We start from the raw sequence: 19,455 nt of genomic DNA, 5'->3' as shown, positions 1-19,455 counted from the left end.
ACAGGCAGGGGGAGGGGTGGGATGGGGGGTATACTGGGGTTCTTGGTGGTGGTAAATGTGCACTGGTGAAGGGATGGGTGTTTGATCACTGTATGACCGAGACTTAAACTGGAAAGCTTTGTAACCATTTTCACGGTGATTCAATAAATTAAAATAAATAAATAAATAAAATTTAAACAATTACTAAAGTGTAAAGTTGATGGAATGTGAGTTGTAAGTCCTGCTAGATGGGATTGGATAAGAAAGGAAGGAAAGATAAATAGATGAGGAGAGAGGGGAAGAAAGAGGAAAGGGGTTAGGGGGAGAAAAGATAGAGGGATAGGAAGGGATGGCAAGGTAATTTATTCTTGCTGGAATGGCACTGTTCATATTGTTACTGTAATTCAGAATAACTTTGCTCTTATCCTCCATGTTTCTAACTTTTCTCTCATCTTTTAGAAGGCAAAATGGAGTTGCTGTCTATTTATTTTTTAAATGCATTTAAAAATTTTTAATTGATATTTTGTGGTTTACAATGCTATTAATAATGGCTTCTCTTGGGCTGGAGCGATAGCACAGTGGGTAGGGCGTTTGCCTTGCACGCGGCCAAGCCGGGTTCGAATCCCAGCATCCCATATAGTCCCCTGAGCACTGCCAAGGGTAATTCCTGAGTGCAGAGCCAGGAGTAACCCCTGTGCATCGCCAGGTGTGACACAAAAAGCAAAAAAAAATGGTTTCTCGTGAACATAATTGCAATGCCACACCCATCACCAAAATACCCCTTCCTTCTCCCAAGATCCCCAAAACATGCCTTCCTCCCTTCACCCCCATGCAATTCAACACTTGGATCAGTTTCACCATTATGCTGCCTTTGGAAGAGCTGCCTACTTTGAATCTATCTCTAAACTACTGCTTATAGATTCCATTCCAGGTTCTGTTAGTGTAAGCTCTATAAGAAACACTATGCCTCCATTTAGCCTCTCAGAGATTACAAAAATATGCTAACATACACGCCATTTAGATCACATATTCTTTTAAATTGCATTTCAAAATATATACCAACAATTTTCATGGATAGGATTGATTATAATCGTTAGAGGGTCTCACCCCACTATAAATAATCTGTGACATAGTGCTAGTTATCCACCATAATCCAATCCCCACTTTCCATAGTATCTGGGCATATGTACTCAGCAACATGTAATTGTGCATACGTCTTTGTGAACAGATGTGATCATTCATAAATTAACATGACAAATATTCTCTAATAAAATATGAGTGTACCTTCCAGGCCCAGCTATAAAATTCTCCACAGTGCTTTCTCTATTCACTCTCCCTTTTCTAGTAAATGCTTAAGACAGTGCAAGAGCATCTTGGAAACCATGTTTTGAAGATGACAGACTGTTGTCAGTAAAAGTTCCTGAATAATCTCATGGAGAACTGCCCAATGACTCATTCTCCTCTATTTAATCCTATAAATAAATTTTGAATGTGTCTAAGATTGTTTAGCACTCTAGAATACTCTAGTATAGAATAGAGTGTGCTATTAATTTTTTCAATGATTTTTCCATTACTTACCAAATAAAATTCAATCTTCTAACCTATCCCAACCTACTTGATTATTTTCCTCCAACTACTTTGCTTCATTTACCTGATAAACCTACTAAGCAAAACATGGTCCTATAAAAATTCTCCATTTGTCTTTATCATGCTGGGTCAATGAAAACAGGATCATTTTAACTAGAATGTTCTTTCACTCTATCTTCTTTTCTTAATTCCTCCATAATAATAAATTATGATACAAATAATTTATTCCTAATATGAATTATGATGGAACTGTTTTTTCTAATAATTTATTGGATTTGTTTTCATTTGCCAATGAATATATTTTAATACCTATTGATTTATATATTTTCAAGGATAGAACTCTTACCTAATTCATAGCCTTAAACAACTAGCACTGTATCTCTTTACAAACCAGGTATTCTATATGTTACATTTAAGGAAAAAATTAAGTATCTCCAATACTATTCTACTTAGAATAATAATATCTACTGTCAACCTCAATCTAACTTCTGTTTGTATTGCTACAGTTTTCAATTTTTTAGGGTTGGATTTAAAATGGTTTTATCATCTATAATTATGCAGAGCTGAGCTCATACTTAAGTCATACCTGGCAGTATCCAATTTTGGGATTCCTGTATGCATAAGCTGTAAGCACCCGCCTCAGGGCAGATATACCAGTATCACTTTGAAAGGCTGGATGCTCAGGAAGAGAGCGACGCAAATCACGTTCAATTTCCTCAGTAGCCAAGTTGCTGGTACCAAAGGATTTCTCAACCACGTTAGCATAATAACCAGGATTAGTAGCCATATCATTAACAGCACCTGTACAGATGAATGCATTAACTTATGGTACCAAAGGAATATAATGAAGACACTACTTTCATATATACATGAAGAACGAATTACTAAAAAATTTAGCATTATGACCAAGTGATCTCAAAATACAAACAGAAGATAAAGCTCCATACTAGAATCTATAAATCTCAGACCATTAATCTTACCTAACAGATGAATATTTTCCTGAAGTGGGTTTCCTCTTAAGTTTGTTTTGACACTAAGAATAAATATTTCTTCCTACCATCAATAATATCTTTCCTAATAAACTAACCTGCTTAGACAATGGATGTGTGAACATATAGATAAGTGAAGATAATTCTTCCCCTTTCCCAAAGAAGAAATCAGAATGGCTGAGAGGCACATGAGAAAAAGCTCTACATCACTAATCATCAGGGAGATGCAGATCAAAACAACAATGAGATATCATCTCACACCACAGAGACTGGCCCACATCCAAAAAAAAACCAAAGCAACCAGTGTTGGCATGGATGCGGGGAGAAAGGGACTTTCCTTCACTGCTAGTGGGAATGTCAACTGGTTCAGCCCTTTGGGCAAACAATATGGATGCTCAAAAAATTAGAAATTGAGCTTCCATTTGACCCAGCAATACCACTCCGGGATATATTCCCATATATTCATTGGCATGTAGGCTGTGTGGAGTAAGCGTTCATATCCTAGGTTCATTGATGTATTCCATACAACTCGACTAATTCTTGGCAAATTTGAGGTCAACAATAAATATTTGCTGAATGACAAAAAAGATAACTCTTCCCTTTGATTAGTTAGAAATTATGAGTATCTTCCTAACCCTTTTTGTAAATATTTTAATTTAGCTTAGTGTATAATTAATAGAACAGGCACAGTTAATGTCTGGTAAATGAATAAAGTAAACATAATACCTGAAAAAAGTAGCCACAGCTCTCCTCTTAAGGTCTCTGGAATGCCTCTTACAACCAGATCTCGAGTTCTTTTGGTTCGGAACATACTAACACCACGTCCACATTCTCCAAATAGGATGTTCCATGACTGTTCCTTCATCTTTTCTTTCAGCTATAACAAAAAAAATCAAAGCTATAGAAAATGGAGAAAATAACTATTTTCAAATAACTTGATCACTCTATTTCTCATGAAACAACACCTATGGAAATCAAGTATCGAAAGTAAAAGTCATTATTCACACTGGGCCACTGTATCATCTTTTAAACTCATGTGAGTATAATGAATATAATTTACTATGCAAATGTTTAGTTATTTTCTTATATAAGATTCTTCTCCATTATACTCAAGAGTCAAAGCATTGATCATTCTTCTCAAAGAATCCCAATTTTAGGATTAGTTGAAATCTATGCAAATAAAAGCCAATGGTATATTTTCATCTCCTATATTAATTCTTGATAACACTGTTTATGTGTAATGGAGCTAAACAAATCATACATGGTATTTAGTGAAAAACCTTTTCAGCGCTGAAGAGTTTTCAATTGTAATACTCTCTAATCTGTACAAAATTTTAATTATTATCTTTTGAAGCACAATATCTTTATTCAGGTGATATAAGGGGAGAGAAAGAGGAAAGGAAAATAAGAACAGGGAGGAAGAGGGAGAGATAGGGAGAAAAAGAGAGGGAGAGAGAAATAAAAAGAGATATGTTCAAGACACAATGCAGATTTCTTAAGGGAGCAGAGAGCCTATGCATTTATTTTTGCTTTTTGGGTCCCATCTGTCAATGCACTCAGGAATCACTCCTGGCGGTGCTCAAGGGACCTACAGGATGCTGGGAATTGAATCCAGGTCTACCGTGTTCAAGGCAAACGCCCTACCCACTCTGCTATTGCTTCAGCCCCACAGCCTATGTATTTTTAATTTAATTAAATTTTTGTTTTGAAGTCACACCCAGCAGTGCTCTGGGACCATTCCTGGAGCACTGCTCAGGGGACCATACAATGCTGAGGATAAAACTTGTTGATGGGAAGCTGGAGCTCTAGCACAGCGGGTAGGGCCTTGCATGCCTTGCACGCCTTGCACGTGGCCGACCTGGGTTCGATTCCCAGCATCCCATACCCCTGAGTACCGCCAGGGTAATTCCTGAGCTCAGAACCAGGATAACCCCTGTGCATCTCCCGGTGTGACCCAAAAAGGGAAAAAAAACCTTGTTGCTGGATAGAACCCAGGACCTCCTCATGCAAAGTACATGCTGCAGTATTTTCAGATATCTACCAGGCCCTAGGAAGTTTAGTTTTGATCATATGTAAGGGCATATATTTAAATAGTTTCTTTTCTTACCATAATGGAGTTAAGAGTTTCCAAATTCTGTGGATGAAAGACTGTCATTAAGGCTTCCGTGTTCACAGTTTTGCTGCACTCCCTCTGATCTGTTGGTACTTCAGTACTGTCAGGTGGATCTACAGAATCAGAACTTAAAGGAACCTGAAAAAGAAAATTGCAACTATTCCAAATGTCTCCTTAAAAGGTCCTGCATTAAAGACTTCATATGATGATATGGGATGGTGGTATAGGCACATATCCAAAACACAGACTCCACAACACTGAAAACATGAGATCTAAGCTGCAACCATGTGAACTTTGTGACATGCCTGTCACATTGACAGGTGAGGATGGGGCAGGAGTTGAGAGGGAAGGGAATATGGGAACACTGGTGAAGGGAAGTTTACACTGGTGCTGGGATTGGTGTTGAAATATTATGTGCCTAAAACTAAAACTAAACTATCAGTAACTTTGTAAATCATTTTTTAATAAGAAAAAAGTTCCTGTATAAGGCACTAAAAGTTTATCTGTCATTTATAAGCCAGAACCTATAAACATTATAAATAACAAAATACTGTTTCAGAGAAACATTACTTATATCAAAATTAAAGGTGTTAAGAAAAAATGTCTAGAACAGTAAACGTGAGATTCCAGTTAACCAACTCTTCAACGGAAGCAACAAAACATTGATTGAGAAAACATCTGAAACAAACCAGTTCAGAGCACTGGAAATTAACCCAGGATACACAACATTCTAAAGTACACATTCAAATAAAACTAATGATTCTCAAGGAGAACACAAACTGTTATAATTTGTCTATTACCAACTCCCCTTCCTCCCAAGCTCTGAATTATGTTTGCCATGAAAGTCACCATTAACACAGTCAAATGTTTTTTTTGAACTTTATTAAAAGCTCATCCCCAGAATACAGTCTTGTATTTTCATCAAAATAGCAGCACCCTGGAAAAATGTACATTTCTAGCATGTTATTATTTCATTTGCAATTAATTATTTGTTATTTGTTTCAGAGTTCAACTCTTTTGAAAAAAGGCATGATCGCTTGGAACGTTACAGAACACTATAGCACTTTATTGGTAATAAATATCACAAGTACTCCGTGGCAGTTAAAGTGGGGAGGTGAGAGATGTTTGAGCAGTAGCATTCCTGCTGAGATACACTGCTCAGAGTCTGGTCAGGTCCTATTTGTTAGATCTCTCTGGTTGCACCCCTCAGGCAATGTGTCTCTCTTATCAGCATTTTCCCACAACCCTCTACCTCCGGTCCTCTAGCTAGATCTTCCCGAGGCCTTTAACTTTGCACACATTTCCATGGAAACATTATGTGGGGTTAATAAAGTCTACATTCCCTACTTTGCCTCAGCAGGAGAGACCCAGTGTGAAAGGGCAAAAGAGCAACTGCGCAAGTCTGGGTCCCCGCCAGGGTGTGAGTTCTGTCTCTAAGAGCTTTGTGAGAGAACTTTCTGGTTTTTTCCCATTTTGGCCTGGTCGAAATTCCACAACATTAAGTCTATATATGATTTCTATTTTGGGGCACAGAACAGCCTGGATAAAAAAATTTAAAATTTAAAATTGACCTGGCAATGCAGAGGACCCTATGGAACTCTGGAAAACTCCAAAATATTCTTGTGGAATCTAGAAGTATGCATACACAATGCAAAGCTGTAAATCTGACCAGGAAAGATAAAGGGCTGGAGAAGCTCCCAGGAACTCAACTTTGGCTGACTTAGAGACAGGAATTATAAACTAAGACTGATTTATGACATGTCTGCATATGACCTGCCTCTTTTATAACTTGATTTTCACATATAGATACCCCTAGGCAAAAAAGTAAATAGCGTTCCAAGGTATTGAAGGCAATCTTACCTTTCATTTGATTGATCAATTTATATGGATTATATAAATTATATATGAATCAGGTTTAAAAATAGAAATAAGAACTTAATTATTTTTAAAGTAACATAAGGAATGTCCTGGAAGGAATCCAGTTCTTAGATGTTGCAAACAAAGAATGTAAAGCAGCTATTATATAGTCAGAGAACAATGTATAGAAAGCTATGTTTGAAAAAAATAAAGGACTATTTAAAAACTAGACAAAAGATTTTAACATAGATTTCACATATATATATATCCAATAATAATATGATCAAATGCTCAACATTAAGTCATTCGGAGATTACAAATTAAAACAACTATAATTGCATACCTATTAAAATGGATACTATTTAAAACACTAATAATTCCACGCACTTCTCAGATATGGAGCAACACTCATTCACTGCTGATGGAGATATGAAATGGCACAAGCACTTTGGAAAACTGGCCATTTCTTACAAATATAAATATAGTCTTACCACACAATACCGCATGTTTGTTCCTGTGAATGTATGCAAGAGAGAAAATTTATGTTGATACAAAAACCTGCATGTGGATTTTTTTAAAAAAAATGTAGGAGTACTGCTATTTATTGACATGGATGTTTAGAGCAACTTCTTTCACAGTTGCCAATCAAGGTGTCATTCAATATATGAATGAATAAATACTCAATTATATATAGATACTTGGATTTTTTTCATTTTTTCTTTTTTATTGGGATTTAAAAGAAAGTCTCTTGCCCGCACACCTGGCTGTCTCCCCCTGAGCCCCTTGGAAGGGATGGCTCCAGCTTCCCTCCCCGCCCCAAGCAGAGCTCCCGACGGCCAAAGACCACCGGAACCTAGCCACAGCCATGCTCAAGGCCCCTCTCCACACGTTCGGACAGGCCTCACGCATGAAGGTACCGGCAGAGGAACCCAGGTGTGTATGATCCCATCAACGGCCAACATCCAGAGACTTAAAAGCAAGCTCCCAGATATCTTATAACCTACTTTTCCCTCTGGGAGAAATTTGCAAGCTACTGAGAGTTTCCTGCCCACATGGGACAGCCTCGCAAGCTTCCCATGGTGTATCCACATGCCAAAGCCAGTAACCAGCTGAATCTCATTCCCCTGACCCTGAAAGAGCCTCCAATGCGGCATCATTGGGAAGGCTGAGAAGAGAGAGGCTTCTAAAATCTCAGGGATAGGACAAATGTAGAGGTTACTGAGACCGCTCGAGCTACTCAATAATCAACGGGATTTCGTGATCGTGACTGGGATATATTTAAAAAATAAAAATAAATAAAATACATAACCTTTCAGTACCTGTATTGCAAACTATAATGCCCAGAGAGAGACAGAGACATAGAGAGAGACAGACAGAAAAAGAGAACAAATCTGCCTGCCAGAGAGGCAGGCTGGGAGTAGAGGAGGCTTGGCAGGAAGGAAACTGGGGATATTGGTGGTGGGAAATGTACACTGGTAATGGGATGAGAGTTGGAATACTATGTGATTGAAACCAATCATAAATAACTATGTAACTGTGTACCTCATGGTGATTTGAATTTTAAAAAAATCAACTACCAATAAAATTAAAGGTTAGATTATAAAAATCCTATTATACCAAAAGATGTGGAGAATGCTTTAAACATGTTGGATATCCATTCATGAGCAACCACAACCATTGCTGGCATAGATGTGAGGAAAAATCTCTCATCAATTGTTGGTTGGAAATGATGACTATTCTATTTACAAATATAAATGCTTCTCAAAAAACTAAAAGTTGAGCTTTCATATGACCTAGCAATTCCACTTCATGACATCTACCCCAACACACTATTTTGAAAGACATTTGTGCCCGTAAGGTCAATGCACACTATTAACCACAGCTCTGATCTGGAAACATCCCTTGACCAAGAACAGATGATAGGATAAAAAATGTGGTATATATGCACAATGAAATAATATTCAGCTACAAGAAAAGATGAAAGCATGCAATTTGCTGTTATGTGGATGGAACTAGAAAATATCATGCTGAGTGAAGCCAGTCAGAAAGCAAGGGAAAGATAAAGAACAGTCCCCTGCATGTGTATGAAGAAACATAGTAAGGTAGTAACAAATGGCCAAAGGCAACAAAAAACTGAGAACTGATCTTCAGATATGAGCTTCCCAAGATGGTCCATGGGTGGATGTCAGTGAAAGATAGGGCATCTAATATGGGGAAGTAGACACTCTGATTGTAGAGTGGTACTGGAATGTTGCATGTATGAAAGTATTAACAGTACTGAAATCACAGTGTCTTAATAAAAACTGAAGAAAGAAAATATTTTTTAAATTAAAATGTAGAAAGAAATGGGGAAAGGAGATGGATATATCTCCAAAGGGGACAAAGATATGACCAAAATCCATAAGAAAAAAGTGTTTATCATTGTTTACTATCAGGGAAGTTCAAATCAAAATGACAATGAGATATTATCTCACATCAGTGAGAATGGCATATTTCAAAATAACTGGAAAAACCAGTGCAGCAGGGATGTGGTAAAACAAACAAACAAACAAACAAACCTCATTCACTTATGGTAGGAATGTTGTCTTGTTTAATTTCTATGGCAAACAATATTACACTTTCTCAAGAAATTAAAAATAGAACTGCCATATGCCATTGTTATTTGACTCCTTGGTTTCTATCTCAAGAACAACATATGCACACCTTTGTTCTTTGTGAAATTATATGTGTACACATTGCTATATTATTACCCAAGATATGGAAACAAGTCAAATACTCAATGACAGTGGATAAAGAAAATTTAGTCTATTAAAATCTTTCACATGATTATTTAAAACAAAATAAAGAGCTAGAGGCTGAAGAGATACTACACTAGATAGGGTGCTTGCTTTGCATACAGCGAATCCAGGTTTGATCCCTGAAACCTCATGTAGTCTCCCAGGCACCACTCAGAGTTATTTCTGAGCAGAGAGCTGGGAATAAGTCCTGAGCACCACTGGGTATGGCAGAACATCAGTCATGGAGGAAGGAACACCAACAAGGAGCTAGCTCAGGCCCTACTGATAGTGGAGGTGTTTACAGCTGGTGGCTCTTGCTTTGCAATGCTGAAACATAAGACAGAGTTGAAGCTCAGGAAAAGCCAAAGTACTTCTTCAAGTCAACCATGGAAGCATGAATCTAATATGTCTTTATTTTTGCTTTTTGGGTCACATCCAGCGATGCTAAGGGATTACTCCTTGTTCTGCACTCAGCAATTACCCCTGGTGGTGCTTGGGATGCCATATGGGATGCCAGAAATCGAACTCAGGTCAACCGTGTGCAAGGGAAACACACTATCCGCTGTACTATCTCTCAGGACCCTGAATCTAATATGTTTTTGTGGCCACCCTTCCTGAATGTAAAAACGAATTTTACTATCAATATGAATCTTTTCTCCAAATAAACATTACTTGAATTGTTCTTCAAAGATGGGTTTTCCACAGGGACCAGAAGGACTGATAAATGGTTAGAAGCTTTCCACAAGTGTGTGTGTGGGGGGGTTAGGATAAGGAAGGAACCAGTATGATAATAATAGTTGGAAATTACCACTTTGGACAGGAACTAAATGTACAAAATAGGTAAAGGGATATACCTGAAAACCTTTCAGTACCTGTACTGGAAAACATAATGCTCAAAAGGAAAAAAAAGAGAAACAGAGAGCAAGTTAGAGAGGCAAAAAAAGATAGAGAGAGGAAGAGAGAGAAGAAAAGTGCCTGCCATAGAGCAGGCAGGAGGGAAACTGGGGATATTCATGGTGGGAAATGTACAATGGTGAAGGATTGGGTGTTAGAACATTATGTGACTGAAACCCAATCATGAACAACTTTGTAACTGTTTCTCACTGTGATTAAATTGATAAATACAATATTTTCAAAAAAGACTGGTTTTCAAAAACTATCATATTCTCTGGAGGTTATTCACTTTAGTTAATGTACAAAATATAAAGTCAAAACAGTTCAGATGTCATCTAATAGAAAATGGAATAGAATCAATACTCCTGTATTTGTGTCCTACAGTTTTATTAAGAAAGCCTGTAATTGCATTTGTGTGTTTTCTAGATTTTTGTTATGAAAATAAGTTTATAATTGCATTTAAACAAAGAAAATGTATTATTATATATATTATATACATAATAGAATACTTCTCAACGAGTTGAATATCTTTCATCTTCTACAACTTGGATGATGGAACATGAGAGTGTCTTGTTAGAAAAATAAGTCAGAAGGTCGGCAAATGTTGGATGCTCTCACTAATGTTTGGTATATAAAGAAATAAAGCAAGTAAATGGTCAGTATCCAATGGAAATAAACCCGTGGGTTTGGCAACAGAATAGAGGTTGCATTATATGTGTGTTGTGTAGGCACGGTGGGAGGGTATTCAGGCATGGGGAAGAAAGTAGCTGACTAGAAGTGACAAGAGGATAGTCATGGAAGGTCTTTGGCATTTCGGTAGTGGGGGAGGTAATTAACTTTCTGTTCCAAAAACATTAGCATTAACACTACTCTTACCGGACCCTCTGCTCCTTAAGACTTTGATTCCAGAGGTTTCCTAACCCATTTTGGCAACCAGAGCAGCTTCTTACAGCAATGCATTGGGACTGTGAGCTGGGCTACAACTCCGCGCTGCCCAGGGATGGATTTTTCCTCTCCATCCTGTTTTTTCTGCAAGGAAAATGGCGGCGGCAGCAATATCCACATGGCGAGAGCCACCTTCTAACACTCCTAACCCAGAGGTATACCGTTTTTACAGTTTGGGGCTCCTAGGCAATCATGGGAAGTGGGTGTTACCGGCACGCCCTCAGCCCAGATAAATCCGGAGCTTCTGAACACGAAACGGACCCTCTGCTCCTAAAGACCTTGATTCCAGAGGTCTTCTAACCCATTTTGGCACCCAGAGCGGCTTCTTACAGCAATGCACTGGGACTGTGAGCTGGGCTATGCAATTTCTGGCAGAATTTTCCCTGGACTTTATACAGAAATCCAAAACCTAATATCTCTTAATTGTCAGCAATGCGAAACGGTTCCTTTTTAGAAGGTCTGACTTTGGGGGGAAACTCCAAACAATAACAGTGAGTTTTTTGTTGAAATATTGAAGGTAGCAGCCATTTCTCTAGACTGTGAACTAAGCCATAGCCCCACGCCAGCCGAGAAGAGGAAATATCCCTCTTTCCCAGTTGTTTCCTATTTTCGGGGAGAAACGTGGCGTGGCTTCCACCATATTATGAGGCGCAGGAAGGGGGATGAGAAGAAAAAAAAAGGAAAAGGAAAAAAAAAGAGTTATGTACTTGGAGCAGTGGGACTACATATCTCCTCATTCTAAGCAATGAAAAACTAATTATCGGGTTGGATGTTTTCTTCTTGTAGAGTTCAACCAGTGCTTTATATACCATTGATATCAACCCCTTATCTGATGGGTATTGTGTAAATATCCTTTCCCATTCTGTGGATAGTCTTTGTATTCTGGTCACTGTATCTCTTGCGGTGCAGAAGCTTTTTAGTTTAATGTAGTCCCATTTGTTGATCTCTGTTTTTACTAGATTGCTTAGTTCCGTGTCACCTTTGAAGATACCTTTATCTTCAATATCGTGGAGGGTTTCGCCAACCTTGTCTTCAATGTACCTTATGGTTTGTGGTCTAATGTTGAGGTCTTTAATCCATTTTGATCTGACTTTTGTGCATGGTGTCAGGTCAAGGTCTAAACCCATTTTTTTGCATGTGGTTGTCCAGTTGTGCCAGCACCATTTGTTAAAGAGGCTTTCCTTGCTCCACTTCACATCTCTTGCTCCCTTATCAAAGATTAGATGGTCATACATTTGGGGTTGTGTGTAGGGATATTCCACCCTGTTCCATTGGTCTACGGCTCTGCCTTTGTTCCAGTACCATGCAGAAACTTTACCAAGAAAGAAATACGAATGGCCAAAAGGCACATGAAAAAGTGCTCTGCATCACTAATCATCAGAGAGATGCAGATCAAAACAACTTTGAGATACCACCTCACACCACAGAGACTAGCACACATCCAAAAGAACAAAAGCAACCGCTGTTGGAGAGGATGTGGGGAGAAAGGGACCCTTCTTCACTGCTGGTGGGAATGCCGACTGGTTCAGCCCTTCTGGAAAACAATTTGGACGACTCTCAAAAAATTAGATATTGAATTCCCATTTGACCCAGCAATACCACTGCTGGGAATATATCCCAGAGAGGCAAAAAAGTACAATCGAAACAACATCTGCACATGTATGTTCATCGCAGCACTGTTTACAATAGCCAGAATCTGGAAAAAACCCGAATGCCCCAGAACGGATGACTGGTTGAGGAAACTTTGGTACATCTATACAATGGAATACTATGCAGCTGTTAGAAAAAAGGAGGTCAAGAATTTTGTAGTTAAGTGGATGGGCATGAAAAGTTTCATGCTGAGTGAAATGAGTCAGAAAGAGAGAGACAGACATAGAAAGATTGCACTCATCTATGGTATTTAGAATAACAGAGTGGGAGACTAACACCCAAGAACTGTAGAAATAAGTACCAGGAGGTTGACTCCATGGCTTCGAGGCTGCCCTCACGTTCCGGGGAAAGGTCAACACAGAGAATCGATCACCAACTACATTGTAGTCGAAGGCCATGTGGGGGAAGGGAGTTGCGGGCTGAATGAGGGCTAGAGACTGAGCACAGCGGCCACTCAACACCTTTATTGCAAACCACAACAGCTAATTAGAGAGAGAAAACAGAAGGGAATGCCTTGCCACAGTGGCAGGGTGGGGTGGGGGGGAGATGGGATTGGGGAGGGTGGGAGGGACACTGGGTTTACAGGTGGTGGAGAATGGGCACTGGTGAAGGGATGGGTTCCCAAACTTTGTATGAGGGAAGTATAAGCACAAAAGTGTATAAATCTGTAACTGTACCCTCACGGTGATTCTCTAATTAAAAATAAATAAATTTAAAATTAAAAAAAAAAAAAAAAAAAAAAAGAAAAAAAAAAAAAAAAAAAAAAGAAAAACTAATTATCAAATGCTTCCTTGGTAGTAGGGCTGTCTTTCTTGGGGGGGGGACTCCAACAACAATAGTGAGTTTTGTGTTGAAATATGGACTGTAATTAAGGTAAAGAGAAAATGAAGTGAAATTCATCAGTTACACAGTTGGGGGTGGGGGGCAGGGGCGGGAGGTATACTGGTATTTTGGTGGTGGAATATGGGCACTGGTGAAGGGATGGGTGTTTGAATATTGTATAACTGAGACATAAGCCTGAGAACTTTGTAACTTTCCACATGGTGATTCAATGAAATAAAAAAAACCCACTACTTTACCACGTTTCCTCAGTAACAATAAAATGCTAAAAAATATACAGACAAATTTTAGCTATGTTTATTATGAAAAAGTAATATGACTCAAAATTAGAAATGAAAGGGGAGACATAATTCATAGCACAGAAATAAAATGATTATGAGACTACTATAATAATTACATGACAACAAATTGTACAAGATAGAAAAGAATTACAGAATTAGAAAAACTACTTATAAACATGAATCATGAAGAAAACTCTAAATAGGCCAATAAAATGGAAACTGAACCAGCAGCTAAGATCCAGAGACCTACACTGTTGAATTCCTCCAAATATTAAAAGAATTAATACCAGTCCTCCTCAAACTCTTCCACAGACTGAATAGGAGGGACCACTTCCAAACCTGGTTTTATGAGGCTGGTGTTTCCCAGATACAAAACCCAAGTTAAGGATACTGAAAGAAAAGAAAACTATATGCCAACATCCCTAATGACTACTAATGTGAACACTTTCAGCCAAATACTACCAAATCTAGTTCAACAGCATAACACTATGATCAAGTGGGATTTATCCCACGGAAAAAAATAGTTTGAGACACACAAAACAATCTTGGAACCGAGCAGCCCGCTGCCAAGATGCCTCCACACTTTGCACCAGACTGCTTTCACCAGGCTATTCCAGGTGGGAGCAGGTGCTGTCCCCCTGCCTGCCCCCTAGAATCCCGGCCATCTCTCAGAACCCAATGAATAGCCCAGGTATGCGGGAGCAGTAACGGCATCCTCACAGTATGGGGGAGGAGCCAGTCCCTCTCATCCCCCCCACCTGCCCCATGGGACTCTGAGATGAAGCCCAACTGCTTCCGGCTACTACTTAAGCCCCATAATGGCCGTGATCCAGAGACACACAAAAGAACCTCAGAGTCGAGCAGCTCACTTCAGACCCTAATTATCAAAATTTTAGAATTTCAGGAGCACACAGCCACTCCTGCGGCTGTATGACATCATATGCCGTTCATAACAAGAACACAAAATAAAGTATCTAGCATTGCCTTTTTGGCAGGTTTGAGTGGTGGTGGGAAAATTCTAAATAATAATGGTGGGACTGGTGTCGAAAGATTGAATGTTCAAAGTAGAGAGAGAGTATTGTGGAAATTGTCTGCCACACAGGCAGGGTAAGGGGTGAGATGGGGAATACTGGGGACTTTGGTGGTGGAAAATGTGCACTGGTGAAGGAATGGGTGTTTGATCTTTGATAATTGTATGACCAAATCTCAAATATGAAAGCTTGTAATTGCATCTCACAGTGATTCAATGATTCTTTTTTGACAGATTTCCTTACATGTAAAAGCTATGTACAGAAATATTATAAAATGGTCCTTGGTTTTACAATGATAAAAAAGATAGCTCAACACATGCTAATCAATAACAACATTAATAGACTGAAATATAAAAGTTACTTGATTATCTCATAGATGGAGAAGAAGCACTTGGCAAAATTTAACATCCACTCATACAAAGGAAAGGTGACTTATGACAAGTCTTGAGCTAATATATTCAGTGGTGAAAGGTTGAATGCTTTCTCTCTAAGATCAGGAACAGGACAAATAAGCTTACTCTGACTACTCCTATTCAATTCAGATAAAGGAATTACACAAGAAACATAAGTATCTAAATCTAGAAGGAAGAAGGAAATTTGTCCCTGCTTATGAAACAATCATGTGTCTATAGAATTAAAGACTTTACCAAATAAACTGTTAGAACTAATTTATGAATCCAGTAAAGTTTCAGGATAAAAAAAATCAATATACAAAAAGTAGTGGTATTTGTATATACTAATAATTTAATATCTGAAAAATAAATTTAAAATCCCATTTATATTGACATAAAATGATAAAATATTTGGGGATAAATTTAAGAAGTTAAAATGCCATACATTAATACAGATTATTATATCAAATTTGCTCCAGTCCATCAAATCATATTAATGAAATAGATTGAAGAGATAAATGACAATATATCCCGTGTCTGTGGTCAGAGAATGTTTATATGCATAATATTCACAGTTGTCTATAGATTCAATGTGATCCCTAATAAAATTCCAATAATTTCTTCAGAAATAGAAAATAAATTCTAAAATTCATACTGAACCATATGAGATCTCATATATAGCCAAAAAAGAACAAATCTGGAAGCATCTTCCTGATTTCAAAATATTTTACAAAGCTACAGTAATCAAAGCAATGACATACTCAAATAAAATCATAGAACTGAAAGTCTCCCCATCTCCCCAACCCTGTAAATAGAGCCAACTAATTTTTGACAAGGAAATCAATAATACTAATTGGGGAGTGGATAATCTCTTCAAAAAAGTATGTTTGAAAAACTGGACAGTCACAGCCAAAAGAATAAAATTGAACATTAATTGTATTCCATGTGCAAAAATGATCTAGTTTGACTAAAGTCTTAGACATAAGACCCACAAACATAAAATTATTAAGGAAAGGTTCCTTCATATTGATCTTTACAAAGATTAGAAAGTCTTAAATATTTACTATTTTAACTTTTTATTGTTATGTGGTTACGCCTGATTGTGTATAAGGCTCAGACCACTCCTGCTAATATTTGGGCCCAATAGTACTGGGAGAATAAGATGCAGTGCTGGTGATCAAACTCTAAGGCTGTATGCTTGTAAGCATGTGCTCTACCACTTGAGTCACATTCCTAGAGCTTTGTTAAAGTTTTTGTCTATGGCATTAAAAATATAAGCTAAAGTCAACAAATAGGACTACATCAAACTAAAAAAGCTTGTACACAAATTGTGCAATTAGACACTGCATGGATAGATCTGTAGAGTATCATGCTGAGTAAATTCAACCGGAAAGATAGAGATAGATACACAATGATCTCTCTCATGTGCAGGATAAAAGAAACATGGTAGGGGAATAGCATCCACAAATAAAACATAAGCTGAGAACTGGTTTTTAGGGGGGAGCTTTGCACATAGAGAGAAGGAGGACATGGTGGGGGGGTCCACTGGGGCATTTGGACATTCTGTTAGAGGATGTGGTAGAGGAAAGTGGACATTCTGGTGAAGAGTGTGGTGCTGGAAGCTTTATGTATAAAACCATACTATATGAGTTTTAAGACATTGTACTTAAAATAAATTTTCTTTTTTTTTTATAGTTTATTTTTAATTAGTGAGTCAACGTGAGGGTACAGTTACAGATTTATACATTTTTGTGCTCATGTTTCTCCCTTACAGAGTTTGATAACCCATCCCTTCACCAGTGCCCATTCTCCACCACCAGTAAACCCAACATCCCACCCCCCCTTCCCAGTCCCGTCTCCCCCCACCCCACCCTGCCACTATGGCAGGGAATTCCCTTTTGTTCTCTCTCTCTGGTTAGGTGTTGTGGTTTGCAATAAATGTGTTGAGTGGCCATTGCGTTCAGTCTCTAGTCTATATTTGGCCCGCATCATCTTTCCCCCACATGACCAACAACCACATTTTACTTGCTGTTCCCTTCTCTGAGTTGCCCAGAGTGAGAGAACAGCCTCCAAGCCATGGTGACAACCTCCTGGTACTTATTTCTACTATTCTTGGGTGTTCGTCTTATAGTCTATTATTCTATATTCCACAGATGAGTGCAATCTTTCTATGTCTGTCTCTCTCTTTCTGACTCATTTCACTTAGCATGATACTTTCCATGTAGATCCACTTATATGCAAACGTCATGACCTCATTTTTTCTAACAGCTGCATAGTATTCCATTGTATATATGTACCAGAGTTTCTTCAACCAGTCATCTGTTCTAGGGCACTCGGGTTTTTTCCAGATTCTGGCTATTGTAAACAGTGCTGCGGTGAACATATAAGTGCATATGTCACTTCGACTATACTTTTTGGCTTTTCTGGGATATATTCCCAGCAGTGGTATTGCTGGGTCAAATGGGAGCTCAACCTCAAGTTTTTTGAGAGTCGTCCATACTGTTTTCCAAAAGGGCTGAACTAGCCGGCATTCCCACCAGCAGTGTAGAAGGGTCCCTTTCTCCCCACATCCTCTCCAACAGCGGTTGCTTTTGTTCTTTTGGATGTGTGCTAGCCTCTGTGGTGTGAGGTGGTATCTCATGGTTGTTTTGATCTGCATCTCTCTGACGATTAGTGATGTAGAGCACTTTTTCATGTGTCTTTTGGCCATTCGCATCTCTTCCAACGCTACTTCATGAAATAAAAGAGGACATGAGGAAATGGAAAAATATCCCCTGCTCATGGATAGGGAGAATAAACATTGTCAAAATGGCAATACTCCCCAAAGCATTATACAGATTTAACGCGATCCCTATGGGGATACCCATGGCATTCTTCAAAGAAGCGGAGCAAGCAATCCTGAAATTTATATGGAACAATAAACGCCCACGGATAGCTAAAACAATTCTTGGGAAAAAGATGATGGGAGGCATCACCCTTCCCAACCTTAAACTCTACTACAAAGCGGTAACAATTAAAACAGCATGGTACTGGAACAAAAGCAGAACTGCAGACCAATGGAACAGGGTGGAATATCCCCACACACAACCTCAAATGTATGATCATCTAATCTTTGATAAAGGTGCAAGAGATGTGAAGTGGAGCAAGGAAAGTCTCTTTAACAAATGGTGCTGGCACAACTGGACAACCACATGCAAAAAAATGGGCTTAGAACTCGATCTGTCACCATGCACAAAAGTCAGATCAAAATGGATTAAAGACCTCAACATCAGACCACAAACCATAAGGTACATTGAAGACAAGGTAGGCAAAACCCTCCAGGATATTGAAGATAAAGGTATCTTCAAAGATGACACGGAACTAAGCAATCTAGTAAAAACAGAGATCAACAAATGGGACTACATTAAACTAAAAAGCTTCTGCACCGCAAAAGAAACAGCGACCAGAATACAAAGACTATCTACAGAATGGGAAAGGATATTTACACAATACCCATCAGATAAGGGGTTGATATCAAGGGTATATAAAGCACTGGTTGAACTCTACAAGAAGAAAACATCCAACCCCATCAAAAAATGGGGCGAAGAAATGAACAGAAACTTAAAATAAATTTTCATAGAGGTAGGCAGGGGGTAGGGGGTGGGGGGTGATGGGAGGGAATCTGGGGAAACTGGTGCTGGGAAATGTACACTGGTGGAGGGATGGGTGTTGGAATACTGTATGACTGAAATACAATCATGAACAGCTTTGTAATGTTCCATCTCACAGTGATTCAAGAAAAAAGTTAAAAATTTTGTAAAAGCTTATAGATAGCAATTATTTTTAAAAGATGAAACTTATGGAATGAAAGAAATTATTATTTTAAAGCCATAGATAAAATATAAGACAAATGTCCAAAATATATATGAAACTCATACAACTTAATAACATAAAAATATGAATAAGATGGTCAAAGAGGAATGATAGATATGACTCAAATGGCAGGGCACATGAAAGGGCCTGAGTTTGATCCCTAGCATCACATGACTACAAAAGCAAGCTGTGTATATTCCTTCTGGTCTCCATGTACAGAGCCAATTATAGTACCACTGTGTCTGAGCACAGAATCATCAGGTCTGCA

The 19,455-nt window shown here is 38.4% G+C and overlaps 1 protein-coding gene across 1 annotated transcript in view; it reads right to left on the bottom strand.

The window, feature by feature from the left end:
* TBC1D8B (TBC1 domain family member 8B) overlaps positions 1–19,455 on the bottom strand; it is a 110,164-nt gene that overhangs the window by 39,998 nt on the left and 50,711 nt on the right. Inside the window, exons 8-10 of the mRNA XM_004606318.2 lie at positions 4,663–4,806; positions 3,282–3,432; positions 2,153–2,367 (exon numbers count right to left, since the gene is read on the bottom strand). Of these exons, the coding sequence (XP_004606375.2) occupies positions 2,153–2,367; positions 3,282–3,432; positions 4,663–4,806 (510 nt within the window). The remainder of the gene's footprint in view (positions 1–2,152; positions 2,368–3,281; positions 3,433–4,662; positions 4,807–19,455) is intronic.

Source organism: Sorex araneus, chromosome X (assembly GCF_027595985.1).
Source record: "Sorex araneus isolate mSorAra2 chromosome X, mSorAra2.pri, whole genome shotgun sequence".
Taxonomy (NCBI): Eukaryota; Metazoa; Chordata; class Mammalia; order Eulipotyphla; family Soricidae; genus Sorex; species Sorex araneus.
Note: the sequence above shows the minus strand (reverse complement) of the source record. Positions and strands in the feature narration are given on the sequence as shown.